The sequence below is a fragment of the Haliotis rubra genome, unplaced genomic scaffold, assembly GCF_003918875.1.
Source record: "Haliotis rubra isolate DU_JTF1 unplaced genomic scaffold, ASM391887v1 Scf9, whole genome shotgun sequence".
NCBI classification, from domain to species: Eukaryota; Metazoa; Mollusca; class Gastropoda; order Lepetellida; family Haliotidae; genus Haliotis; species Haliotis rubra.
In genome coordinates this window covers 1312777-1340262 of record NW_025767634.1, presented here as the reverse complement: position 1 = coordinate 1340262, position 27486 = coordinate 1312777, and the positions used below count along the sequence as shown (strand labels likewise).

The following is a 27486-nucleotide window of genomic DNA, read 5'->3' as shown; positions in this document are numbered from 1 at the left end:
CACACAGCTATGAGCAATATCCATGCAATATCACGGCGGGGAGCATCAGGAATGTGCTTCACACATTGTACCTATGTGGGAAATCAAACCCGGGTCTTCAGCGTGATGAGCAAATGCTGTAACCACTAGGCTACCCCACCACCCTTGTACATGTTATATACCTGAACTTAAATAGTTCACAACAGAAGATCCAACCAATATATTATGGCTTTATTACCAAGTACATGCTTCAATGTAGTAGTATGGACAGTCAACTCCAGATGCAAATACAGTCATCAGCAACAGTGAGTAGTTCATTAATATACTGAACATCATTGAAAACGCACCAGTCTAAAATTGTCCATATTTTCATCAAGATGGATTTCAGCATGACAATGATCAATGAATATAACTAACATGAAGTCGAAGGGCATGTCCAGTTGAAAAAATGCTTTAGAAACAAATTCCTGTCCACAGTATGACTCTTAATTCCAAAATGCATCAACATGCACCCATGCCATGAAAAAAACGAGAATTTCATTCTGAAATCATACTGACTGTGACATGAAAAGCAGGTGTATGAGAACGATTCTCATTGCTTCACTAACGATTGTGAAACGAGGACAGAGATGCCGAGGTTAACACCTCACGAAAGAGAACGTGCACTAGGCATGATTCAGGTTGGCACCAGCAGCAGGGATATTGCTCGACAACTTGGACTTGGCCACTCCACCATAGACGACATCAGTTGACAGGCAGCACCCGTGACCTTCAATGACCTTGGCAACAACGTGTTACGATGCTCCATCAGGATTGCCATATTGACCTTGTCCATATCAGTGATTGAACTAGTTCAACATTGATGTGGGGGTCATCAGTGCTGACTCCATGCCACGCCGTCTACACGCTACAGGGCTCCATGGAGCACTTGTGGGACGAAATTGGTCAAAGTCTTTCGCGGGACAACAGATGCGAAACATCCGGGAACTTGAGGCTGCACTACTGCAGAAGTAGAATGCCATCCTCAAGAACTCTATTCGGATGCTTATTGACTCAATGAGGAGACGTTGAACTGCATGTGTCAATGCAAATGGCGGTCACACGCGATATTGACTTTTCGATTTGACCCCACGTGTGTTTGATCCTTTCTGACTGTGGAACATTTCAAAGAATGAGCGTCTTTTCTGTGTTGTTTTTGTCAGTCGTTCATCTGTTATTATCCATTCAAAAAATATTAATTCCTTACACATGCTTTTAATACTCTGAACTTTTATAAGTGGTGTGTTTTCAATGATGTTCAGTATATATAGTTATACTGAGCCACACCTGCTGACAAGACAAGCAGTCACAAGTAGTGAGCGTATTCAAACAAGGATCGGAGATGAACATGGGAGGAATCGCTTCAAGAATATTTTCATCAATAATTACAATAAGCGGATTCTACATTCAGTGTGACACCGGTGCATACATTAATTTCTCTTTAGATGATGTTGCAACAAGCAGTTATGATGGAGCTCAATAACAAAATACCACTAAAACATCAGAGAAGTCTTCAGAATACCACACAACCTACTAGAAGATACATGTCACATTCTCTATCACATGATTTGATTAGATCATCATGGTGAAGATTTGAAATGATTATTGCACAATTTCAGTCTATCAACAGCAGATAGTAAGTTAAAAAGATCTTGATTTCATATTCTTGACGAAAAGTCCCATAAGATAGGTGTGATCACATTGTATATATGCACAAATTATACTGTATAATTATGTTCTGTGAACATTACTCATCTGGTATCATGGTTATTGCTGAAATAATTTTGAGAGTGAAGCTATATAAAAATTATCAGAGTATATCACTGTATGTGGGGCTCCGTTGTCACTTCCAAGGCTTGTAAACATTATGTTCATCCATAGCCATAAAAACATTGATGCTTTAAGGTGTATTGGTGACATGTCTAGTTTCAGTCAGTGAATCAAACCAAACTGTGTGCAATTCATGGTAGTCAATGAGATCTACTCATGAACCTTAACAAACTAAGAAACACTGAAAGAATTCGTGGAGCAGATGACTGTTATAGCCATGTGTTACACACTGTCATGCAAGAAATACTGCCATTAATGTGCTGTAACCTGAACCCTCATTGGCCAGTGCACTCCCTAGCATCTTGCTTGAACGTAGACTCAGGCTTGATCCACTGATCAGAAAATAATACTACACCACATAGTCTCCAAATACATGCAAGGGTGATCACGGAACATAGTGTGTACAAGCCATTCAAGTATAGGGCTCGTTGTTTTTACATATCTCAGCTCTGACAAAGTATGATTATCATATAACAAAAAATCAGATCATTTTACAAACAGTCATAACTTTAACATGATTTAGCAAACGTGAAGACTTCATTGACAGTAGTCAACATCTGTCAACACTACCTTTCCATCAAAATTCAGAAAGAAAAAGGTGGAGTCCCCACCATATATATACTGATCAAACTGAGATATATTCCTTTGCTTGAAATTGAAATGAAAGGATATTCCACATGTGGAAACTCAGAGTGAGTTGGGTTTTAATTCCAGCAATATCACGTCAGGGGACACGAAGAATGGGCTTCACACATTGTACTCATGTGGGGAATCAAACCCAGGCCTTCGATGTGATGAGCGATTGGTTTAACCACTAGGCTAAATCACTGCCCCAAAAACTCTTATCCATAAAACAAGGAAACAAACTGGTAGCTTTCTCAGTGATCGGACTTGCTACCATAACAGATCTACTGTCCTACTGCTTGTAGAGGCAAACACTCTGCACACATTAAAATTATGACTTTTGTTAAATAGCTCCAAATTTTACAAAACCATTAAGCAACAATGAAACATACAGATACTTATAAATGGTCGGCCTTTGTTTCATCTGATTAAAACACATCCATTATCACCATAAAGACAAACAATTCATGTCACAAGTGAAACAAATACATTAATCAAAAGATATCAGTGACGCCTCATTCTCCTGATGGGTAGGTGGCTGGTTCTGTGGGGGCATCTGCTGTGGAGGGGCACCCCCCTGGAACTGTCCCTGGTTGGGAGGAGGTCCCATGTATTGTTGCTGGGGGTTGTTGTAAACAGCTTGGTTCTGAGGGGGAAGGGCTCCTGACATGTCTGGAACAGAAGGCATTCCATCTACAATTGGGATCAAACAATACCAATGCATTAACAAAATAACGGAGTATGAAGTACTGTAAACATACTTTTTTTCGCTTGGTGCAAATTTCACTTGGTGCAAATTTGACAGTTTAGACTACATCACGCGGTCAATTAATCACGTCGGTCAATTAATCGCGCAATCAGTAATTGCAGGAACTGCCAGCTGTCTCTTAGGCCGCCACTACTCACAGGAAATCCCTACCTGCGCGATATATATACAGTAATACGTTTACTGACGGAAGTATTAAGTACTTAGGAAGTGAGATATCGTGATGCAAATATAAAGAGATGAAAAACACATCTGTCTTATGTTCCAAATTCTGACAATCTGACGATGGCATTGCGAAATTGACTATCAAGGAAATGAACTTCTACCGTACACGAAGCTTTTTGTGATTTCATTTCGTGATATGCAGGAATAAATATAAATACAATCTTAATGAATAAATACTGCTGTATTATTTCTTTCTGAGTCGTTTCATGGTAATCCGTTTTGTATCAAACCATCTGTCACTACGATTGGTCAAAATAGAACATGTGAGGACATGATTTGGGAAATCCATTACAGCGACAGTTAAGTATGATTCTTTATGCTACTATCAGTCGTCATTTTAAGATTCCCGTAGATTTCTGTCTTCAAACTTGATGTGTTATGGTAACAACTCAGAGGTGAGCGTGGGTTTATTCGCTGTGTATAAATTTTTGCAGTAAAATATTTTGCGCGAAAATATAACCTGCGAGATATATAATACGTTTACAGTAGTTATTTTCCATGGAATGCTAGGGACCTATTCTACCCAGGGAAAGTTATACAGAACAGGAACATATGGTTAGACTTTCATAGTTTTGGGTTTACAAATTGTTCAGGTGAATAATCCTGGCCAGTATGTAGGACACATAACATAAATTGATATGGATTTTTTTCAGTTCAAAACAAATTTGTGTACTGCCATATTTGTCAAATCAGTTTTGTAATTCTTATAACTATTATATGGAAAAACAGCCACAGTGTGTTTTACACTTAAAATGTCTTCCAATTATATACTCAGTTGTGTTTTCAATAGTTTGTCTTTACAAAGTGACATAACTTCTTTCACAACATGAAGCATACTCACTCTGCATGTTGAAAGTGTTGTATTCCATATTAGGTTGCATTGATGCGTAGCCCGGGGCAGCAGGTGCTTGTTGCCCCCCTGAGGCTGGCATCTGTGGGGGCATACTGGAGGGAGCCTGATCCGGGTATCCTACTCCACCTGGACCTGCCCCAAAATTACCCTGGGGCGGACCTGCCATTTGACTGCCGTCTGTCTGCGTCTGAGAAGGTAAATGGGCTTGGTAGCCCCCAGGAATTGTTGCCCCTCCCCCAGGTAAATTTGCCCCACCCCCTGCCATGCTGGCCTGTGGTGGGGCATATCCTATGTTGGGAGGCCCTGCTTGGGTGTATGTTTGTTGAGTGTTAGGGGGCATGTACATTCCTTGAGCAGATGGGGCTCCACCACCGGGTGGAATCATATTGGGACCCTGTTGGTTGTAGCCCCCAGTTTGGTGGACTGGAGAGCCTTCTGTTGACCCCACAGGGCTGAAACCATGAGGTGGGCCCTGTTGTTGCAGATGAGGGGGCCCTTGAGGTGGCATTCCTTGGGGTGGCATCTGGCCTGGGACACCCTGTGGAGGCATCTGACCATACATCTGGAACAGTCCAGAATCAAGTTATTTGATAATTTACTTAGTTGTAAGAAGATTACACAGGGAATTCACAGCTGATCAACTGTTAAAACATTATCAACATTTTCTCTGTTGTGAAAATTCACATAGCTGCATTCATACTTCATGAAAATCACTGTCATTTCTGTACATAACTGAAAGCCAGTGTAATTGCTGCAGTTGGTCCTGAAAGTGATTATTTCAGAGGTAAACCAGCCAAACATTTTATTACTAATAACCAAATAATCATGAAGTAAGTGTAATTCATCCTGGAAAGAACATCACTGGCAACCATGCCCCTACCTGTTGTGGCATGCCCTGGGGGTAGCCGTATGCCTGCATCTGCCTCATCTGGGTCAGGTGTTTCTGCTGCTCAAAACGCATCTGCATCTCTCGTTCCTGCTCCTGCAGGCGCTGTAATGCCAACTGTCGCTGCATCTCTAGATATTCCTGAAATCAATACAATCCAGCAAGTTTTTTCAGGGAAATAATTGGTGTTTCTTATGGATATGATGAACTATAGATTTATCTAAAAGATATAAATTATTTTTCACCCAGAGCTAATTTAGATCTGCCTCTTTAACACATTTCGGTTTCAAAGATCATGAAAACCAATAGGAAAACTACAGCATTTATCAAAGTAACATCAAACTCATCTCCTGGCTGCATCACTCATGAAAATATCAACTTGGTCAGGTCATGTGATGACACTCGACCACTGAAACAGTCTCACACCAGAAGTGTTTAAAGACCACCAAAATTAGATTCTTGTAATTAACACTGAGCTAACTTACATGTTTTTTCTGTCTCATGATCTCCAGCTTCTGGGCCATCTGTATCTGCCTCTGACGCTCCAGCTCCTCCATCTCACGCCGACGCTTCTCACGATGTTCCTCACGCAGGGCATCCAGGGCCTCACGGGCATCTCGTAGCTGAGCAAGTTTGTCCTGAAGGCTTTCATAATGACCTGCACATAGTGTTGGTATAGTCAGTGTCATGGGTTCAGTTCAGAATCATAATGGACCACTCAGTGCAAACATATACATGTACAGTGGAAACTGTCCATTAAACATGTCAAACAACTAGCACACCATGAAAACATTCTCACAGGGATGAGATTGTATCTTACCACAGCTAATAAATCTCCATCACAGGGAAGAGTGATAAACATACGCTTTTTCCCATTTTTCAAAATGGCATTGTTAAAGCATGAGCAACAGCTAAAATAGAAAAAGTATCTGCACAAATCTTTCGTAGAAATGTGACAAGGCTTGATAACTTGAAACAAAATCTTTCAGGGCTGGTGATAGGTATTGTGATAGTGAGTTTAGATCTACGCCACACTCAGCAATATTCCAGCTATATGGGGGCGGTCTGTAAATAATTGAGTCTGGACCAGATGATCCAGTGATCAACAGCACGAGCATCAATCTGCGCAATTGGGAACCGATGACATGTATCAACCAAGTCAGCGAGCATGACCACCCGATCCTGTTAGTCGCCTCTTACGACAAGCATGGGTAACTGAAGATTCTAACCCAGACCTTCACGGGTCAATAGGTATTTGTATGACCTATAACCTGATTTAGCAATCCATGCACCATACACATTTTGGTCAACCCAAAAAGACCTTGCCACGACACTATAATTACACAATCTACACAAGCATCTTGATGATCCATCCTTACTTCGAAGGTCCTCTTGCTCCTGGATGTACTTCATTAGTTGAGGGTGCATGTTGCTTATAACAGCAAACAATGACTGTACTGATGAGTCATTGGCAATGCTGCGACCACGTTGTGAGTTACTGCGCATTCGATTGACGAAAATCTCAATGCTGCTGTTGAGGGCATTGAGAAACTGTGCCTGATCCTCATCTGTTTCACCATTCTGGTAGGGTGGGTACGTCTGTATTTGCTGTAACACAACAGTTTAATTTGATGCACACTGATATACATGGGACTAGTCCATTAGTCAAATACTAGCTCTTTCCACTTGTCAAAATTGTGCAGATTTATCTGTTATGAGCAATGGTGTCTACCCTGAATTCAGATTGAAGAGACTTGTGGCAGAAACACAAAATGGTTCGATGATAAGTAGAACTCATCTTTAATACAGTCGCCCAAATCCACTTTTTACAGTACTTTTAAATCTTTTTTCCATACAGAGCAATACCTACACAATATTAATCTTAGAAAATTCCATGTTTCATTATCCAGATTTAGATGCTCTTCACATGATCTTATGATCGAGAAGGGCAGATATTATAATATTCCAAGAGAAAACAGATTGTGCAAATTTTGTGCACTAAATGTAATTGAAGATGAGTCACACTTTTTGCTGGTATGTCCTTACTATGCTGATTTAAGGACAAAATATCTACCACAATATTACTATTCACATCCTACCATGTTTAAATTTAATTTGATAATGAACTCTAATAATACAACTTATATTCGTAAACTTGATATGTATATCCACCATGCTTTTGAACAAAGAAAATAACGTTTGCAAACATTGTGATTGTATGCCATTATTGTTTTTATATTTTGTACTATAGGCCTGTGGCCTCTTCAGTAATGGAATAAAGACATTTGATAAGGGGATAAATACAGGTACTAGCATCAATAACAAACAGTACAATCTTCTCCTGTCAAATACGGTCAGCTAACAGCAATCTCTATCGCCTACAAGTGTTCGAGGAAATGTCACTTTGTGCTACAGTTACCACCATTACTATTGTATCACAGAGACCTGCTAAAAGTCTGTAGCAGGAAAACAAGTGACTGAAAGAATGAGCAACAATCACTATCAGCCAAGTCAGGTCCTGACCACTCGATGGCAAACACTGGTTACTTCGGACCAATTCTTCCATGCAAATCCCACAATAATCTCAAAAGGTGACTGTGAATGGTTACTGAACAAAAACCTTAATAAGGACTCGATAAAATGACAAAGTAAATAATGCCATTTTTCAAGATTGAGATGTGTCAACAGGTTCTTACATTTACCTCCTGTGTCTTAACTGTTGATGTCTTGGGCTCAGTGGTAACTACAGGAGCAGAGGGTGTGGTAGTCGATATTACATTCTGATGCTCAGACTTCTGCTGCCAGTAGTTCCTGTTGAGGTACCTAGCCAACTCAGGGTCCATGTCACTCGTGTCAATGGTGGTCACAGCCTGGAAGATACAACCAAATGAATTGTATGCAGATATTTGTACAGCTGCTCAGTAATGCAATAGCTGTGATAGAGACAATGTACCATATACTCTTTTCTAAATAGAGACTTCTGACATGTTAAAATGTCAGACTTAATTCAATTTATTAAAATCTAAATATTTTAGATATTTAAATACTTACCTTACCTCATGGTAATGTGCATATTACCTTTGCTCATCCGATACAAAGATTGGAAACGTGATCGATAAGTATCCTTGTTGAATGCTATCATGAAACTAGTGACGTGTCGATCTCGCCTGGCGAGCGGAAGCACGTCCCCCAATCCCGTCATGTGGTAACTTACCTTACCTCATGGTAATGTGCATGTTGATCCGACAGTAAGGCAGGAGGGTCGGACACTGGCGAGGACCAGCCAAAACTATCAGACCAACACAGCACAGCACAGTCTTGTTGTAGAGCTGGAACTGATAAGGAAACACAACACGAGAGAACGTGTGTTAACCTTAAGACAACCACTAAGGTGATTAAAAAAGGATTATCACCTAGTGAGAAGACCGCGTCAGTTGCTGAGCTACCATGAGCGGGCCCTTCACATCCTCGACTGCCAGATCCCGTCCATCATAGTGGGGACCGAGCAGTTTCTGTGCAGGGCCATGGTGGACGCTAAGCCCAGATCTCATGCGGGTTGTTGGCGGTAGGGCTAGGCAAATCAGCAGAGTCGTAAGATGCGAGGATAGTCGAGCAAAGCCACAAAGCGATGGTATTCCTGTTGACCTCACCCTTCGACGCAGAAGAAAAAGGAATAAACAGGCGTTTCCTGGTGTGTCTCCTGACTGCCGACTGCTTGATGTACTCTTTTAGGGCCCTGACGGGACACAACCCAAGTTCATCGGTCTCATCACTGCCCACTATAGAAGACAAACGAGGGATGACAAACAAATGATCCGGTTGGCAACTGGTTCTTGGCAATGAAGTCCTAGAGAAGACCCAAATGGACGGAACCGTGACGAGCCTGTTCAAACCGAATCCTGGTGACGTCTATGGCGTGAAGCTCACCAACTCTGGCCGCAGTAGCAAGAGCCAGGAGAAAGACTGTTTTCCTGGACAAGTCCCAAAGGAGGCCTCAGACAAAGGCTCATTAGGACACCCACGAAGGTGTTGTAAAACCACGTTGAGATCCCATGCTGGAAGGCGGAACTTCGACTTCTGATCCTCCAACTTAAAAGCTTTCAGCATGGCCAGAAGTTCAGGAATCTTGGAGACCTTCCTATCAGTCTTGACTACCAGCACTGAATTGAGGGCTGCCAAATAAGTACAAATCGTACCACCCTTCAGATGACGAGTATTGCGTAGGTAGAGGAGGAATTCCACAATAAATTGAGAAGCTTTAACTGGATTCTTGGAGCAGTCAGCACAAAACTTCTCAAACGAAGAACATTTGTCATCGTACAGGCTGCGGGTGGACACTCTGTGAGCACGGGCGATGATCTGGCCACACCAGCCGAATAACCCTTGGATCTCAGTGCTTTCTGAAGATGGCCCAAACGCATAGATGAAACCTGTCCGGATCTGGGTGCAACAGCCGGCTGTGAGGATGCCGTAGAAGGTGCGGCCATTGTGGTAGCAGTTGAGGATCTCCTTCGGCGTGCCGATGTAGTTTGAGGAACCAGGTTCTCGCCTGCCATCCAAGGTGCAACCAAAAGCAGAATCATCCGCTTGGTCTCCTTGAGCTTGGCTACGACCTTGGCAAGAAGTACTGTAGGAGGAAATGCGTAGGCGTCTAGACCTTCCCACGAGAAGGACAGGTCGTCCACTGCCCAAGCGGCAGGATCCGGAAGGGGAGACACGTAGACCGGAAGTTGATGGTTGTGCTTTGTTGCGAAGAGGTCCACTAACGGTCCACTAATGCTTCTCGAGTCTCCCGCCTACAGGTATATCGCAGATATGGACGACTGGGGGCGGGAGCTCCCAGGCGTGGCCACCCAGAACATCAGCAGCGCTTGTACTTGGGTTTGCCGGTCTTGCCCAAGTCCTTTTGGTTACCGGCAGGACAACGTTGGAAGTTGTTGGGACGTCCCCTGCCATGCCCTCTAAAGGCTCCACGAACCGACATCCTCCTGGACTGGTAGAGGTTGGTGGTCCCTAAGCTGGCGCTGACAAAGTGGTGAAAAGATCGGAGCGCAATCTCAGTTTGGGTTTGGGAGGCACGCTCTGAGAAAACATCCAGGATCTTATCCGAGAATAAGGTGGGAGCCGCAAACGGGGCACACATCAGTCTTTTCTTGAATTCATCCTGCCAGGCACAGGGAGCTAGTAACCAAGTTTTCTTAGTCACAGTGGTGGCAGTAAGGCCGAATGAACGTGATCCACCACGTCGGACAGTACTCTTGCCTGCCACCTGAACATAGTGGTAAGATGATCTAAACGGGAAGGGTTATCCTCCGAGAGATCTTGAGACATGGCCCCCGTGGCCGAAGCAAGCACGGAAAGGGGCTTCAACGTTCGACGGAGTTCCTTATCAATCTGGCGATCCTCCCTCTCAAGGAGACCAACCAGGAGATCCATGAGCCGGGGATCCTGAAGAATAGATTCACTGGATTGTCAATCTGGGCCTTCGTGAGGAGGCTCGCTCTGGAGCGTTCCGGAGATGAGGACTGGCGGGGAGGAGAAGTCGTAGATCGCCGATCTGCTGAAGGCGTAGAGGCGTTCTCAAGCTGAGCCGTAGGTGTCGAGGGAACCTGAGCAGTCTCACAGGCGTCGTTAGAAGACATAAGGCGCTTGCGTTGAGTAAAGCATTTGTTCCGAGCAGCTAGGAACGCTTTAAAGTCGGTGGAAGGTAGGTCCCAGCAAATCGAACACTGAGAGGTCCAAGTACACACTGAGTCGACCAGACAGTCAGGGCAAGCAGGGTGGGGGTCTTTAGCCGACTTCTGAGACTTGCACTGATTGCAGTAAACGTGGCATGAAGGATAAAGTGATGTGTTCTCGTTGTCACATGACGGGGATTTGGGGGCGTGCTCCCGCTCGCCAGACGAGATCGACACGTCACCAGTTTCATGATAGCATTCAACAAGGATACTTATCGATCACGTTTCCAATCTTTGTATCAGAAGAGCAAAGGTAATATGCACATTACCATGAGGTTTGGTGAGTTAAAAATATAACATATTAATTCCTCAAAGAAATATAAACATGAAATAACAACCCCTTGTACATTAGCACATGATGTAATAGATGTAATACAGTTCACCCATAAAGTGTCTCTGCCTGAAATGTTATGGTCACCTTTAACTTACATGACAAAATAAGGTAAAGAGAAAATACGAACTTCAAAGCTTCGGACAATTGAAGTAAAACATAACACACATTCTCCGTTTGGCTAAAACAAATAGTTAACATGTTTCACTTTAAGTTAAATATGGTAAAACACATCTCACTGTTTCAACAAAACAATGGCCACAAGCTAGGTTCTGCTCCCAAGCTCATCTATCCCAACATGGATTGTTCCAATATTGCAATAGGTGTGTGGGTATTCTATTGTTGCAGGAGGTGTGGTGTTAGTTCCATGCTTCCATGTGTGAAATAAGTCACCAACTTCACTAACTACCACATGGACCCTTCATATACGTAACCAAGCTCACACCCAAGCTCACACCCAAGCTCACACCCAAGCTCGCCCCCATTTCATACCCAAGCTCGCGCCCAAGCTCACAGTGACTTCTCCTTGAACTTCCAAACTTCTCATATTGACACTAACACACAGAGAATCAGATACATGAGGGATTTATCCATGTTCCTCTGGCAGGAAAATAATTTTTTGTTCAAAAGGGTTTTTGGCCTTGGATTAAATAATATTTTAACAATATAACACTAAAAATGGTAAGATTTGTAATCGTTCTTGCAACTTAAATTAATCAAATTATAGGATATTTTTATCAATTGACAACATATATCTACAATCAGTATGAAAGTGAATTAGCTATGAATTAAATCAGGATTAGGGTTAGGTATTCCCAACTCTAATCCTTACCTGTCCACCACAGAGGCAGGAATGATTGGAATTCACTCCCTAAACAGTAGGTTACACTTTAAGGCCCTGCCTTTACTCAACGCCATACCATTAGTTAGTATTTCAAGGCAGGAACAAGAAATGTGTCATTGCTAATTTGAATATATGCTGACATTTGCTGCAGATTTGTGACCTAACATTGGTTTCTAAGCAAGTCTAAATTAGTCTGTGCATATACATAACAAATCTTAGATTGCACCGCAAGTGTACCCCATATAATTTATTCTGCAGTGATTGTTTTCATTTCAGCATTCATATGATACACACTCATCAGCATTTTCACTGTACTCATTTATTTATTTATTCTATTACAAAATGATAATTTAAAAAGTTGTCCTTAATATTAAATTCCGACATCAAGACCAATTATTAAGAATCCTATGTAGTTTGCCCTAGAAATAGTTGATTATTGTGACAACAATATAATGGTTTCAGCTTTGTCATCTTACATAATGCAAATATACAGTGGAAACCGCCTAGGTAAAGACCGCTTAACTAAACAGACCTGATAAGTAAACACTTTTCTTTGGTCCCGGCAAATTTCTTTTTTAATTATCACTATTAGAGTTTGGTTAACTAAACTCGGATAAGTAAACAATACCGCTTAACTAAACGTCTTCTCACGGTCCCTGGAAGTAAATTACTTAACAAGAGACTGGAAAACCAAATTAGTGATCACCACATAATCCGACATGAGGGGCACGTGTCAGTCTCCAGAGCTCGCTGGCAGCACGCAGTTGACAATACACTGACAACTGGAGGCCAGCCCTGATAAGTGGTCCATTGTTACATATGCATACATATATATATGCATATGGTTGTCATTTGCAGGTTTTTATAAGTTTGGATAAGTAAAATACCTGATAAGTAAACAAATTTGGCGAGTCCCTTGAAATTTTACTTATCAGGTTTCCACTGTATATGATTTCAAATAATGTACACAGGGGTGGAAATAACCCATTGCCCGACATCCGAGTCCAGTGTTTTTTTCTGTCGGGCAAGCAAATTTGTATATCACGCTGTACCAGTGTCCAGTTGACTTTCCAATGTTAATTATGTTGTTTATTTTAAAAATTCAAAAACGGCTGGTATAGTGGAAAAATTATCAGGGCAAGTGATTTTACATGTGCCACTGTTCCAGAGTACACTAGCAATTTTAATGTTATTTCCACCCCTGGTACATAGTGTGATCATAATCAAAGGTGCAAATGACTGACCGCAGCTGGCTGTGACATCTGAGTGTTTTTCCCTGACTGCGGGGAGGAGGATCTCTCATCACCGCTGTACAGGGAGTAGTTATGGCGCAGACGCTCCCTCTGAAACACCAAACACCACAGTCATTATTAATGCAAGATATCATAACAATAAAAATAACAGTCATTATTAATGCACATATATTTAAAGTCACACCATTTGTACACCCTATGTTCAGTTGTACTCAATAATTTCAGAAGATAATTCTGTCATTACATGCACATGACAACAAAAACATGTACATGTATTATTATTATCATCATTATTATCATATTTTATAATCAAATAGTATTTTGACCATTTCAAACTGGCAAGAGATTACCCATCATTCAACACACAGCAAGAGAAATATTTGTGTCTTGAACCAAACCACAGTTGCATCAGTTTGTTTCTCATCCTAATGTGTAGCACAGTGTAATATCAGATAAATTTAAACTAAAAGGTATGAATTTGTGGGTAATATGATTGCTTTGCATGGACTGTTCCATATTTTCAGAAACTGAGAAGCGGGGACACTGCAGACAGAAACATGATGCAGACCTGGTAGGAGGGACCGCTTACCTCATGTTACCTTACAAATAAATCTCAATTGAAGTACAGACATTTGTCACAACAACATTTGAGACAGATGCATAATTCATAAGAAAGTTGAGTTCGTTTCATTTGTTGCTGTCAGAAAAAGAAAAATCACTTTTATTGATTGCATTTTCTATTCCCAGATGTGTTGTCCCTCCTGTTACTTTCTGTCCCTGATGTCACAATTCTGTCCCCCCTGTTACCCAGTTCAGAAGTTACAAGTGAATTAAAACAATTCAACATTGTGCGCTGTTCCGTGTCACTCTACCAACTGAGTCATACAAAATATTTGTAATAATACAGTTAAACTCTCCATCTCCAGGTGAAGGTGTATGATAAAAGATACTTGAAATATTGAAGGTGGCCTGTATCATGCATATGTAAACAATGACTGTAGTGTATATATTTCATCAACTGAATTGGCTTTTTTAATGTGATATATCACAGAATAGAAAAGAAATCTATTTTAGACTGGAAAATATGCACATCATCTCAAAATGTAACATTTATTTAGGTGTATTTATAGACATGGGTAAAGATTACAATGCATAACAATCCCACTCAATTCAATAATGAACAATTTAGTGACTGATGTGAACATTTTACAAAAGGTAAAGAGATCACAAATGTAATGTACACATCATGATTCAGCATTTATACACTCAAACTGTTATCTTGATAGAAACAAACATGTCATACTTTCTACACAGGCCATATGGCAAATTAATAAGATATGTGATCTATTAATAGATATGATCTGACCTACTTTTCTGTTACCAACACAGATATGTCCTGTGTCTGATACTATATACTCCTTTACGGTATGTGGCAAACCATACAAAAGTATAGAGATACTAAATCCTATGTGAAAAGCCTTCCATCAAATACCATGATTTTGGTCACTTATATGAGCCTGGTGTCAACAAAATCAAACAATAGGAGACTCAACGACAAAAACCTACCAGTTTTACTGATCATGTCATATGTACATCCATTATGAGATCCTGTAAGTCACAAGAAAGACAAATACAAACAGTCTATACACATCACTCACTATCCTCCTGTGAATGACATCTCCCATGCAGACTGACAATATGCTGCCACCTGTCACAACTTGCTTCCTGATAAGGGGAGACAACTCTTACCTCCTTCTCCTTGGTTTCATGTTCACTCTTAGACAGAGCAAGTGCCAGTTGCAACTCTTCTTCCTCTTGAAGTTCCTGCTCAGACTTGACAGGTGGGTTCTGCTTGGTGAAGAAAAATTCAAGAGATGACAAAAGACATTAATTTTTCTTGAAAGAAATTCCACAAACATAGAATTTAATGTTGTTTATTTCCATTTTTTCCCATTACAATTACATTGCTGTAAAAATAAGGCCCTGCAAAAGATCAAGATGTATGTATTTCTAAATACTACAAAATGACATACTGTCCACTGTATTCCATTCAGAGCTCTTAATCGTCGTACAAGTTATTACAACTTAAGGGTCCATCTGCCTTGCCATACCTGTGGCTGTTTGGAAAGGGGACTTGCCAGGTACTCAGCAGGCAGTTCATCAGAGCCAGCTTTTGCTGAAGGTCTGTAACAAGCCATAAAGTTATTAAAGGAGACGAGAATTTATTACGAGACACTTATTGCAAGCCACATTTAATCATCAATAAATGTGATGTCTATTTGTTCGTTTCAAGATGGTTACAAATAGCAATTAGAACAAATATCACCTCCATCACTCCAGAAGAGCATTTTGATGAGAACCTCATTTTTAATTCATTGTGGTATTATCTGTAAAAATTTCATATCACAGCCAAAACTCATGTCATCATATATTAATTATCAGTTTTTCAGTCCCACCCACCTGAACAGCAACTACATTTGATTGTCCCTAAATATCAATTGACCTAGAAAACTTTCATGTTCATTCCATACTTCAACAAAGAAAGACAAGCTTTATGTGAATTACATCTGTCAACAGTTCCGTACACAAACAACATAAACATTTTATTTAGAAGAAATACATGACAAATACTTTACAATATGAAAGATTTAGCAGAATATTTACTGTTTCATTTTTTGTGACCTTATCCTGCTTATGCACACACAAAATAAAATCAGAATATTTGGCAACAAGACATTGGTTTACTTACTTGTTGAGATTATCAAAGCAGGCATCACAAACTCGTACTTCACGTTCAATTCCAAACCTTGGTATGATAGAGTTCTTTGAGGAGCACTTGCTGCAGAATACCTCCCCACAGTTACGGCAATGGTGCTATGGAAGAGAAGGTGTGAAACGACATTGAATTGAACATATTGTATTTGTGAAAGGAGTAGATTACAGCAGATCATTTACCATCTCCTCTCCTGTCACATTATGGTGCAAATTTGGAAATTTTAAATATAAATTGTATATTTATATACTTATCCTATCTCACGGTATGCACTTCTCTCTCTTGATTCGACACTGAGTGGAACGATGTTAACTTTTTTCCCTTGGCCTCTCTTGTCCATCCGCCCAAGCACTCCATGCTACCCTCATTATAAGACAGCTTCCTAGTTGTCATGCAAAGCATGCGGCATGCACCACTAGCTACCCATGTGACTATCTCCGAATCATCATTCTTATTCTTGGAGCCACTGGAATATCAATCTTGGAGAATCTGCATAGCGGGGAGGTTGGGCAGGAATCCGTCACGTGAGATAGGATAAGTATATAAATATACAATTTTATATACTTATCCTATCTCAAGGTATGCACTTATCCCACGGTCGGATCGGCGGGACGCAGATACCCTGTGTCTTGTCAGTGCGAACAGTAGAACTGTGTAGACTGGAAACAACCGTAGATAGCGATGCACAAGGGAGGCCTGTTACGACTAGCCCAACTCCTATGCTTGTGAAGAGTTCCTCTGAACTCCTTGGCTTACTAAGCACAACGTCTCCCAGGGAGATGGGTGCTCCCGAGCGATGTGGTGTTCGGCCGCAACCTCCAAAGAAGGACGCAGCTCAGTCAGAAAGGATGTCACTTTGCCAAGATTTTCAAGGTACCCCCATAAATTAAAGTCATAGACAATAATCAGGCCAGCCCCTGCTTCGAGAAGGCCCCCACAGACACCGACCAGGGGCGGGTGAAAGAGAAGCACAACTCGGAAAACTCAGAGTTTTAACGTTCAGTTCCAGTCAACATCAAATTGACCCTCACTCCTTTACATAAGCTTAGTCAAAGGATGAGCCTGGCAACTTCGGAGTCGGAACGCAATGAAATCCACTGGAATTCGGGAGTGACACACTTCACTGACGTAATTACTTCGGAAAAGTAGAGGTCAGGAAACGTGACATGTCAAACCCTTCCACATCATGAAACAGAATCGAGCTCCAGATTCGTCCAACCACCGAGGCGGTAGTATCTCCGTGTCTTAGTATAAAACTAAGTGAAGTAGTTCTAACCCATACGCGATTAAAACATAAGGCAGACATCAAGTTCAGACTTATATTCAGGAAAATACAGGGAAGCAGCATTCCCTATCTGCGTTGGTTGGCCGTAGACAGCTGTTGTGCGAGAACAAGGGGTCCAAACTGGTACAGGTCTTGGACATCCTTGACTGAGAGGTCACGAAGGTAGTGCGAGGAGAAGACCGAGTCAGATCGCCAGAAGCATCCTTCCATAATGGCGTGGAGAGAGCAGTTACAATGCAGAGCCATTGTAGATGCTAACAGCCGTGTCTCATGTGCTGTCGGGGCCCGGTAACCCAGCGAAGGTGTAAGCCCGTAGGATGGTGGCTCTCATCCACAAGGATAATGTGGTGCGAGACACTTCCGCCCTGGATGTTGAGGACAACGGAATGAAGAGGCGCTTGCGGAGACGGCGGCAATCTTTAGAAGCAGCAAGAAAAATCTTCAAAGCCCTAACAGGGCAAAGCTGCAGGTCTTCATTGTCATATGGCCCAAGGATTGTGGACAACGGTGGGATGGTAAAAGTATGATCAGGTTGTCCCGGCAACTGATTCTTCGCTACGAAATCCCAACGGAGACCGAGAAAGACTTTGCCATGCTTCTTCCGTTCGAACTGGACTCTGTTAACGTCCAAAGCATGAGTTCAGAAATCCGAGCAGCTGTAGCTAAGGCCACAAGGAAGAAGGTCTTGAAGGAGATCTTCTCAAAGTCCTTCTGAGCTAGGGGTTCATAGTCCGCAGAGGCCAAATGATGCAGGACCACAGATAATCCCATGCAGGAGGTCTAAACTTCTTAGACTGATCGGCCAACTTGAAGGACCGGAGCAAATACTGAAGCTCAGGAACCCTCGAGACCTTAGAGCCTGTGGTGGTAGCCAGGACCGAGTTGATCGCAGCAAGGTAAGTGGCCAAAGTGGAACCCTTGAGCTTCTTAGACAACCACAAATGCTGAAGAAACTCAGCGACGATTTGAGGCGAAGTAGAAACGGGAGATGTAATGCCTCTGGACGTGCAATATCTCTCAAAACATTTCCACTTCTCATCATAAAGTGAGCGGGTGGAAGTCCGATGAGCAGAAGTGATGGCCATAGCCACTCTCCGAGAATACCCCTTGGCGATTAAGCACTTCTGCAGATGCGCCAAACTTGCAGAGACAGGGTGCGAAGGGATACATGCCACCGATCTGAGTGAGGGTGTAACAGTAGGTTGTCCCGATCGGGAAGAGGAACTGGGTTTAGGTCTGCGAGCTGTGCGAGATCGACAAACCAACTCCTGACTGGCCAGTAAGGCGCAACCAAAAGCAGTAGAATCTGCCTGGTTGCCCGGAGTTTCTGGATGACTCTGGGTAGAAGAGCCGGAGGGGGAAAGGCGTGAGCGTTGAGTCCCCCCCACAAAATCGCCAGAGCATCGAGATCCCACGCTAGTTGGTCTGGTATCGGCGAGACAAACTGCGGGAGCTGATGGTTTGAACCGCGTGGCTAATAGGTCGACTTGGGGCCTTGATAATTTGAAGACCAGTTCCCGAAAGAGCTGTGGGTTCAATTGCCACTCCGTGGGAGACGGCCGATCTGAGCGGGACAGCACATCTGCAATGACATTCCTGACTCCGGGAATGTGTCTGGCTCGAGCATCGATCAGATGGAAGAACCGAAACGCCAGCTGAAGAAGGTTTGGAACCTGAACCTGGTCAATGTACCCGGCGACCGTGGAGCTGTCTGTTTGAATCAGCAGGGAGGACCCCCGAGGTTCCGTCGCCCAATGTCAAATGGCGAGAAGAACCAACAAGAACTCGAGTTTGTTGATGTGCAAGTCCTTTTCTGCCCCGACCACAGCCCGGCCGTCTGATGATGAAGAAAGTGAGCCCCCCAACCTTTGAGCGACGCATCAACGAACAAGTGGTGTGTTGGAATGAACGGCATCAAACAAACTCCAGCGCAAACGTTCTGTTCTACAAGCCACCACTGAAGAAAAGGACGTAAGGGTTCGGGAAGACGGTTCGGTTCTGAGACGAGATACATATGCAGGAAACGCTGCAACGGACGCGGTTGCAATTGTCCCCACCGTGTCAATGCCTGTGCCGATGTCAAGAGGCCCAAAATATCCTGCCACTGTCATAAGGTCCTGGCCTGCGACAGTGCTAACGGAACAAGCCGTTGAAGTTTCAGCCATCTACGAAGTCAGGCCCGGGTGCGTGTCGAAAGTTGCTCCGATGAATTGAAGGGTCTGGTTCGGTGTTAGTTCTGACTTCTCAGCATTTAACAACCAACCTAGTTGCCAGAGAAGCTTTGTACTGAACTACTGAACTCCAACTGACGTAGAAGAACGACTGGGTTCTCTGTGCCTGAATGCAGTCGTCTATGTAACTTTCGAACACGACCCCATAGAGATGAAGAAACCTGGTGATTGGCTTGGTGATCCTGGTAAATAGCCAAGGGGACGTGAAAATTCCAAAAGGCAAGGTAAGCATCTTGAAGGTCTAGGCTGACAAGAAAATCCCCCTTTCTTTAGGATGGTGCGAAGAAGGACGATCGATACCATCCGGAAATGAGGTGGGCGCTGAAGATGGTGGGCATTGAAATGTTGAAAATGAGTCTTAGTTTCAAGGAGTTTTTCTTGGGAATCAGATAGATGGGGGAATAGAATCCCCGAGTGCTGGGCGCCGGACCGAGAGATTGGACTGCACATTTCTCTATGAACGTACCTATGGTGGAGTGAAGAAACTGGACCTGGTCCGCCGGGTAGCTGCGATGTACTTGATGCACTGTCAGCGACGGGTGTCCGATGACTGGAAGTTGATAGCCTTTGGCGAGGAGGTCGGTCATGAAAGGATCGTCTAGTATCGTCCAGTTGGGAGCGAACCTCCCTAGTTCCCCACCCACTGGAGAGTCGTAAATGGGGACGGCTGGAGGTGGGAGTCACTGTTTGGGGCCCCACTCCCAACCCTGGGGTCGGACTTGGGAGGACGTCGGGAAGAAGTGCCATGGGAGGACCTGCTACCTCTAGCTCGGGACGAATGGCCATGAAAACCCTGACACAGTTCCGGATGAGACGGCACGAACCATTGAGGCCTTCTCTGTATCATGGAAACTTGCAGATGACATTTCTGGAGTTTCAATAATTCCACCGAAACTTGAAATTGAGTGTCCCGATCCACCTTCGCCGAAACTTCCCCAATCATGACATTAAACAAGGATTCTGCAGACCACGGTTGACGGAAGAGTTCAGCCTTAAACCTGTCATCCCATGAAGACAAACTGAGCGGGCCGCAACGTCGAACTGCCTGGAGATAACCAAGAAAATGAGACTGCTGGTCAAGTACGATCTGAAATTGGTCCAGTATAAGGGACATACAGCCCCTGATGTAAGCATCCTGATCGGTGAAAGAGAGCTCCACTAATGCCGCAAACGCGTCCACCGCCGAATTGATGCAATTGATCGAGGGTAAGGAGTGACGAATAGCTGTGTCCATGTGAGACAGTTCTCTGTCCTCAACTAGAAAGGCTGAACAAGTCCTCTTCCCGCATAGTGTTTGGAAATCTTCATCCACCGAAGGGGCAGTAGCCAAATGACTGGAAACCATGGGAGTGAGCCGCCGGTATGGAAAATCTAGGCGAAGACAGGCCATCCTTAATCCTTTTAAGGCTTCAAAAGGCATGATCCAAGGACCTAGTTAGATGAGCAATACAAGGCTGTGATGGGAAGGTAATAGACGTCAAGTCTCGTTGACTCATGGAGAAGGAATGAGTTAAATCCTCCGGGTTCTGTGACATAGGGAGGTGGAGTTTCTCCACTATCCAAGCTAAAACTTGAGGTTCATCTACAAAGTCCAAACTTCCCCGTGGGGAATCCACAACCGAATGTGCTGGAGATGTAGGATCAGGTGGAACACCAGGACTAGGCGCCGTAACAGTGAGCAGCCTGTTGTTGATTCCAAGCAGTAGTAAGAGCACTTAACATCGCAGCCAGATCTGGGGGAGGAGTAGCTTCCTGCACAGGAGTCCAGGAATCTGGCACAATCCAAGTAGAGAGACGCGAAGAGGCAGCAGTCCCGTCAGAAGTCGTGCCACGCTCAGATCGAAGCTCGGAACCCTGTTGATTAGATTGTCTATCCGTAGAACCATATCTATGTCTGGAGGGGGACGAACCGGGAGAGGATGCACAAATTGAGACCCGCTGAGGAGAACGGGAGCGAGGAGGGGAGATATTGCAACGATAACGACGATCCCTGGATCTTGAACGATAGGCAGCAGTCAACCGTGTAGGAGATCTAGGTTGACGGGTCGAGTGCGCAGAACCGGAAGTCCCATAATGATGAGAAGACGTAGTCCGAGGAGGTGACTTGGAATGAAGAACCAATCTCAACGAAGCAGAGGGAGACGTGTGCTTAGTTGAATGCGAACGAGTCGAAGAGTGGCGTCTCAGGCGGTGAAGTAGACCTACCAGGTCTATCCGGTGAACAAATCCAAATAATAATAGGAGACTGATCCAGACGACTCAGTGAAAGCCACGTTCGTGCTGAGGAGATGTGTCTGTTGGATCCAACAGAGTTAGGGGAAGTACTCAGCTGATCCAGAGAGAGGCATTCCGCTGAATACCGCTTGGAAGAAGGCCGTTTCGGCGAAAGTCGATTCACCACATGCCGTCTCAGTGAAGTCTTCCGTTTCGGCGAACGTTGTTTCGACGAAGTTCGATTAGGTGAAGTCTGTTTAGCAGACGATCAATCCGGAGAATGCTGAAGCTTAGACTGGTGTTTCGATGAAGACCGGTTCTGCGAAAGCTGTTTCGTAGAGAGCCAGTCTAATTCTGGGGAAGGTGGACAGTCCGGCGAAAGTCGAGGTGGAGGGGAGCAGACAGGCGAAGCGTGATCCGGCAAACTGTGATTCGAACTGGCAGGCTTCGGCGAAGCTTGACGCAAGAAAAAACACTTCTTTTCACCGAATGGGAAGGAGACGGCGAAGTAACCACTGACAGGCGTTGAGGCGAGGTAGACTGGTTCCTCTCACTACTGGATGAACGATGAGAGCGAGAACGGCTTCTGCGCAGTCAGGCGTAGAGATCAGCTGATTCTTGTCCGAAACAGATAAGCCAGGTTGCTGAGATAACTGGTCCGGAGAACGAGAGACAGAGAGCGTAGTTCGAGGGTCCCGCTGTGTAGAGGTATCCTGAGGGGTGGTAGCAGTCTCGACAACCACTACCCGGGACGTGGTCGAAGACGAAGGACTCGGGCTGGAATGTTGAGAGCCCAACAAATTCCGAAGGTCTTCTGATGAGTAAGAATCTGATGACGCTCTCATGAAATCCCCTTCATTCGAGGGAGGGAACTGTGACCGCCGAGCAGACAAAGTAGGACGCTTAAACTTTCCTTTCTTGGAGGGACTGGGTCCGTCAAGTGAAGCGGCATAATGAGCTCTGTCAGCAACACGAGCGCAAGCCCGAGTGTAGTCACCAAACGCCTCTAAGGTAAGATCCTTGCATTTATCGCAACGAGAGTCCCACACAGTCAACACAATACGCATGTGGATCACTCACGGAGAACACTTTATTACACCAGGAGCATTTTTTCCTCTTTTTTTTTGGCTGGTCAGCTTTCCCCATGTTGTAGACTAAGTTGAAAACGTTGAGCAAAGCAAAGTATGTTCACACTCAAGTGTGACAAGAAAGAGAATGATGATTCAGAGATAGTCACTTGGGTAGCTAGTGGTGCATGCCGCATGCTTTGCATGACAACTAGGAAGCTGTCTTATAATGAGGGTAGCATGGAGTGCTTGGGCGGATGGACAAGAGAGGCCAAGGGAAAAAAGTTTACATCGTTCCACTCAGTGTCGAATCAAGAGAGAGAAGTGCATACCTGTACATATATTTTCCTCATGTTGGCCATTTAATTCAAATTTTGACATAGGACCTCAAAGGCAGGAGACAGAGAGATTTATCAGTGAAAATGGTGTATATACTGATTAAAAAAGTGTTCCTTCCTTTCATGAAAACGGGCTATTCTCACATACTTTCAACATGACCAACCGGTGATTGTTTCACACAACTTCCGCAGGCCCACACAAGCTTATCCCCCACCTTCCCCATGCCCAAAGGGGCTTGTCTTCATACCTTCCCAAATGAACAAGGGCTAGTCTCACATACATTCCCCCGACTAAAAGGGACTTGCCTCACATAATTTCCCATGGCCAATGGGGGTTGTTTTACATAGCTTCCCCCTAACCAATAGGGGCTTGTCTCAAGTACCTACCTCACGGGTCTTATCTCACATACATTCCCCCGACCAACATGGGCTTGTGTCACATACATTCCCCCGACCTACATGGGCTTGTCTCACCTACCTTTCCCCAACCAACAGGGATTGTTTCACATACCTCCCCTGACAATCAGGGGTTTGTCAAGCACACCTTCGTCTATCAGACCTACCTTTCTCTGCACCATGCCAAAAGCCACCCTGCATCGGGTACACACATCACTATCCTTCCATTCTGGAGCTTTCTCTGCAGCAAACATGGCATCTGCCTCCTTCAGCGTGGGAAACTTGTAACCTGGACCATGACAAGGTCAATCTCATTAATTTGGAGCTCTTAACCAGTACCACTACACAGTCAATCTCAATTATAAGGAACTTGTCACCAGGACCAAGACACAGTAAATCATTGGAACCATTCGATTGTAATTATACCATGAGAAAAGTATAGTAACTAGTTACTTGACCATGCCATTTCAAGATTTATGAAGAGAAACTTGATTTTCCAAATCTGCAATCTCATTTCCCTGACTACATATGGATTAGATTAGTGACTAACCTTCCATCTTCATGAGATGAAATGTGTCCTGCACTACTTTGTAGCTGGGCTCATTACGAAATGCATGGGACCACACCTGAACCATCTCTAAAATCTTGGCCTTCACTGGGTCGTTTCTTGTCTGTAACAACAAAAACATAATAAACATTGGTATATGGACTTCTACAAGGTGATCTTACTAGACAACAGGACAGTTCACAAGACAAGAGCTTTAGACCAGTGGATAAAGTTCCAGATGGATATGTGACTATTTCACTTTACAGCACTAAGATCATTAAAAGTAAAAGCCAGCAAAACATCACCATATATATACTGAAGCATTTATCAGTTTAACACAAATGGGCTGTTTCATTTGTTTAGAAATACAAGTTGTCACCTTAGCTTGGTCCTTCATGAATTCCATGAACTCTTTGGTGGCCACTTCTCCATGTATAAGTGAACCACAGTTCTTCATACAAGACTCCAGGACCTAAATACAAAAATAAATTCATTTAACACTGATTTTCATATTATTTTGCTTATTTAACAGTCAACAATTTCAGCAATATCGGTAATACCACCATGCGAATAACATACCCTGGACCAAACCAGTCATTGATATAATTGGCAATGCCCAACACTGTGGCCAGTGATACGAAAACAAAAAAATAATGTTACTGAACTCGATCATCCTATCTAAATTGTTACCTATTATAACAAGTTTGAGCATACCTAAAATCAAACATTATTATAAGAAAGCCATAAATCCCCTTGCATCATGAACAAATGCATTCCCACCTTTCAAAAATAACTGAAAAATATCCAATAAATAATTGGTCTACTGCATATTGATATTCTTAGCATCACAGTATCATAAGCAAAGGGACTGGCTAACTTTTATTCTGGTAATCTAAGCAAAAATATCACAACAGTAAACATTTGTGATAAAAATTACTCAAGACTATGTTACTGGACATCGGGAAAGAGCATCAGTTGCCATATTACAGTCCTCGGCTATATTTGTTAGTCACAGACCACAATGAATTTCTAAACCTGCCGTATTAACCATTTTAACAGATTCTGTTGCTATAGTTACCTGTAGAGCAAACAAGGACACATGTGGATTGTCAAACTGGATCTTCTTCCTTATTGCAAGTACAGAATACTTTGGACTGTGAGTGAAAACAAACACAGATATAACACACAGCAAGGATCCAGATATATCATTCCAGGATGACACACTTCCTACTTTCCATTTATTTTGTTGATTTCAATAACATATATCCAACGAGAATACTTTTACAGGTTCAGACTCCTTTTCTTGTCATGAGCATAATTTATATATACAATAACAATATACAATAACCATGTTTAAATCAAAAAAGCAGAAAATAATTAAGTGAAGGGCTTTAAGAAAGGTATGTTCCACTTTACCACTCTATGTATTAGAATTTAACAGCTGTAATAACAGAAAGAAATATTCATTTTAATAACCAGATAGGACGCTGAAAAAATAATACATTCCTGTCCACTCATCCACAGTTCACCATGTTCACTGTAGACTATTTCTGCCCTTCCCACGGCAATTGCCCTTGATATAAGATACCAATTGCCAAATAAAAGAAATATTCTTACGTAACATCTGCCTGTCTGACTGAATCACATAGCTGCAATATGGAGTCCCAGTCTGGCTCTAAAAGCAACTGGCTTGTAGCTTTTTCTGCAAGAATGAATAGATCATGGTTTCTAACCTGTCACTAAAAAACATGTAAATGAAGTGCTATTTTTCAAAATGCTCAAGGGGTTTCAGGATACTGAAAACATTTTTAAAATACTGCAACAAACAGAAGGTCTGCATAAACTTTACCTAAAAAGAATAACGTAAAACAACAGCAACCAAAATCACACATATTCTTGGCCCCAAATACATTACTATCTATAACTTGGAGTCAGTGTTCAGACCAAGCTATTACAAAACATGATTTTCTTTGGAAAAGAATGGAATATAATAAGTTCAAGATGATCTAATACATTGGCGACACAAATATGAAAGATATGTACATATGTCATGTATTTGTTATGAAGATAGAAAAGATTTTGATGTTTGAATAAACATAACTTTTTTTCCAGAGCTGATGATACAGTCATTTGTCGAACGCTTACAGTGTCATCATAACAACATATAACACACAACAATGTAATTAGTTAAAACGTCAATTTTCTTCCAGAAATTTCAGAATGAATATTTCTCTTGAGTCGTTGTTGTAGTGTTACCAAAAAAACTAGAATCATCACACTATCAATTTGTCACTGGTTTCCATGTAGATTTGTGAGGGTCATATTCTCAGTCTTGGTATTGTTTCATGGACCTTCACTGCAGGCATAGGCCTACACTCGCTTGACATGGAAGAGCTCTTTGTTTTACCCGAGTCAGTCAGGTATATCAATGACATATCAACCACTTCAGACATAGGACATAGAGTTGTTTTCAACTTATTCTAAGATCAGTGAAAAGACATATCACAGTGCTGGGTGTATACTGGATCAGAGACCATATATCGGTATATGGTCTCTGACTGAATTAACAGCTCTTAATGAGTTCTAATATTCTCAACAGCAACGAGTTTTGATCATGACAATGACATTTCTGGTTGATAATAAACACCTTCTTCAAGAAAAAAACATGTCTGGTGTAGGTTAAACAATTTTAATAGTTGAAATGATAAACTGAGCAATCATATTTACTACGACTCTTTAAGCATTTGTGATACGCAACACAGGAAGAGGTGGCGGAAATAATAATAACATTATTCAACATGATAATAGGCCCAGAAGGCTTCTGTCGAAGAGTGAACTAGCTGAATCAATTATACAAAAACTAGTGATCAAGAAAATTGTTCAAATTAAACAATTCTTACCAAGAGCTCGATCGAAAGTTGCCGATTTGCTGCTGAACATCTTGTTTCCGTGAAATAATCTTCACTGACTCACTGTCATCTGTGTCTGTCTGGTCAGCTGCAGTATATACTATCTTCCTACTACCTATTTTATTTAGGACGGCACTGAAAGGCCTCTGTTAATAACAATATTTACTGACACATTTCTATACAGAAATGGTAACGTAAACGAGCACAATTTGGACTGTGCTTGCTACATGTTCACACAGACACAGAGACAAACACGCACGTACACCCACGCTTACTGAAATAGGGGGAAATAGTGAATAGCAGTATGTATAAAAACCATACGCTGTTAAACGCAAATTTTATGAGATATGTGAAGGGT

The 27486-nt window shown here is 42.7% G+C and overlaps 1 protein-coding gene across 3 annotated transcripts; it reads right to left on the bottom strand.

Moving 5' to 3' along the window:
- Nucleotides 1-1177: 1177 nt before the first annotated feature.
- LOC124263791 (hepatocyte growth factor-regulated tyrosine kinase substrate-like) lies at nucleotides 1178-27216 on the bottom strand. Of its 3 annotated transcripts, none has more exons than XM_046698497.1 (16): nucleotides 27120-27216; nucleotides 25837-25921; nucleotides 25298-25373; nucleotides 24599-24691; nucleotides 24223-24343; nucleotides 23840-23961; nucleotides 16118-16242; nucleotides 15480-15552; nucleotides 15118-15219; nucleotides 13360-13458; nucleotides 7899-8072; nucleotides 6582-6810; nucleotides 5688-5860; nucleotides 5197-5343; nucleotides 4305-4878; nucleotides 1178-3144 (listed from the first exon to the last, which is right to left on the bottom strand). In XM_046698497.1, the coding sequence occupies exons 1-16, from the start codon at nucleotides 27157-27159 to the stop codon at nucleotides 2963-2965; spliced, it is 2415 nt and encodes an 804-aa protein (XP_046554453.1). In that variant the 5' UTR covers nucleotides 27160-27216; the 3' UTR covers nucleotides 1178-2962. The 3 variants fall into 3 exon arrangements, with proteins under 3 accessions (XP_046554453.1, XP_046554455.1, XP_046554454.1); XM_046698499.1 differs by having other exon boundaries at nucleotides 7905-8072; XM_046698498.1 differs by having other exon boundaries at nucleotides 15118-15216.
- Between the last annotated feature and the right edge of the window lie 270 nt (nucleotides 27217-27486).

Coding starts and splice junctions, on each gene's coding strand:
- LOC124263791 (XM_046698497.1), bottom strand. CDS start 27,159: ATGTTCAGCAGCAAATCGGCAACTTTCGATCGAGCTCTTG. Junction 5,861..6,581: donor GGAGCAAGAGGACCTTCGAA/GTAAGGATGGAT, acceptor CACTATGTGCAG/GTCATTATGAAAGCCTTCAG. Junction 4,879..5,196: donor CCCAGGGCATGCCACAACAG/GTAGGGGCATGG, acceptor GGACTGTTCCAG/ATGTATGGTCAGATGCCTCC.